Source organism: Palaemon carinicauda, chromosome 35 (genome assembly GCF_036898095.1).
Source record: "Palaemon carinicauda isolate YSFRI2023 chromosome 35, ASM3689809v2, whole genome shotgun sequence".
Classification (NCBI taxonomy): Eukaryota; Metazoa; Arthropoda; class Malacostraca; order Decapoda; family Palaemonidae; genus Palaemon; species Palaemon carinicauda.
Genome location: NC_090759.1, coordinates 6624431 through 6625381, shown reverse-complemented (window position 1 = coordinate 6625381; position 951 = coordinate 6624431). Strand labels below are relative to the sequence as shown.

Below are 951 nucleotides of genomic sequence, written 5' to 3'. Positions count from 1 at the left end.
GTACTGTACTACACCATCTTGATCTTTTATTTGTTTGATGTGTGTAATATCTTTGATGCTCTTATTTCTAGTCTTTGATAGCTTGATCATCTTGTTTAATCATTCCTTTGTCCCCAGCTCATTATACACATCATCATATGCCTTTGCTTTAGATTGGGTTACTACCTTCTTCACCACCTTGTTTTTCTCTCTGAACCTCTCTCTATCTTCCCTTGACTATGACTCTTCCCATCTCTTCTTTGCCTCCTTCTTATATTTTAAAACTTTCTCAATTTCTTCACTCCACCACCAACTCTCCTTTTCTTCCCATATGATACCAGATGTCTCTCCTAGCAGCTCCTTTCTGCACCTTCTCAGTACTGCTGCATTTCGTGTCCACCATTCTTGATCATCTTCAATTCCTATATCAAAATCCTCCAAAACCCTCCTCTTAAACTCTCTCATCTTACCTCCTTCCCTCACTAATTTGTACCATTTAATTTTCCTTATCCCTTTAACTTTAGCTTTTCTTTCCCTTTTTAGACCTAAGTCCATACATAGCAGTCTATGTTGAGGTGCTACATGGTCACCTGGCATAACCTTGCAGTTCTTGACCTCCACCATCTTTATCCTTTTATAAAGGAAGTAGTCAATCTGGGAACATCTTCCCCCACTCCTATAAGTTATTAGATGTTCCCTTTTCTTCTTAAAGAATTTGTTTACTATTGCCATGTCAAATAACACAGCAAAGTCCACTACACTCTCTCCTTCTGGGTTTCTCTCCCCAATTCCATGGCCCCCAAGCACCCGACCAATTGCCTCATTCTCACTTCCAACATGGTCATTCAAATCTGCCCCCAATCTGACCCTCTCATATATATATATATATATATATATATATATATATATATATATATATATATATATATATACAGCAATACCTTGAGGTACGAGCGTCCCAACATACGAGAA

General features: G+C 38.1%; 1 protein-coding gene across 1 annotated transcript; it reads right to left on the bottom strand.

The window, feature by feature from the left end:
* Nucleotides 1-216: 216 nt before the first annotated feature.
* LOC137627161 (uncharacterized) lies at nt 217-603 on the bottom strand. Its single transcript, XM_068358235.1, has one exon. The coding sequence runs from the start codon at nt 601-603 to the stop codon at nt 217-219; it is 387 nt and encodes a 128-aa protein (XP_068214336.1).
* Nucleotides 604-951: the final 348 nt, after the last annotated feature.

What these genes read in the sequence shown, in the direction of transcription:
- LOC137627161 (XM_068358235.1), bottom strand. Translation starts at nt 603, where the DNA reads ATGGTGGAGGTCAAGAACTGCAAGGTTATGCCAGGTGACCATGTAGCA.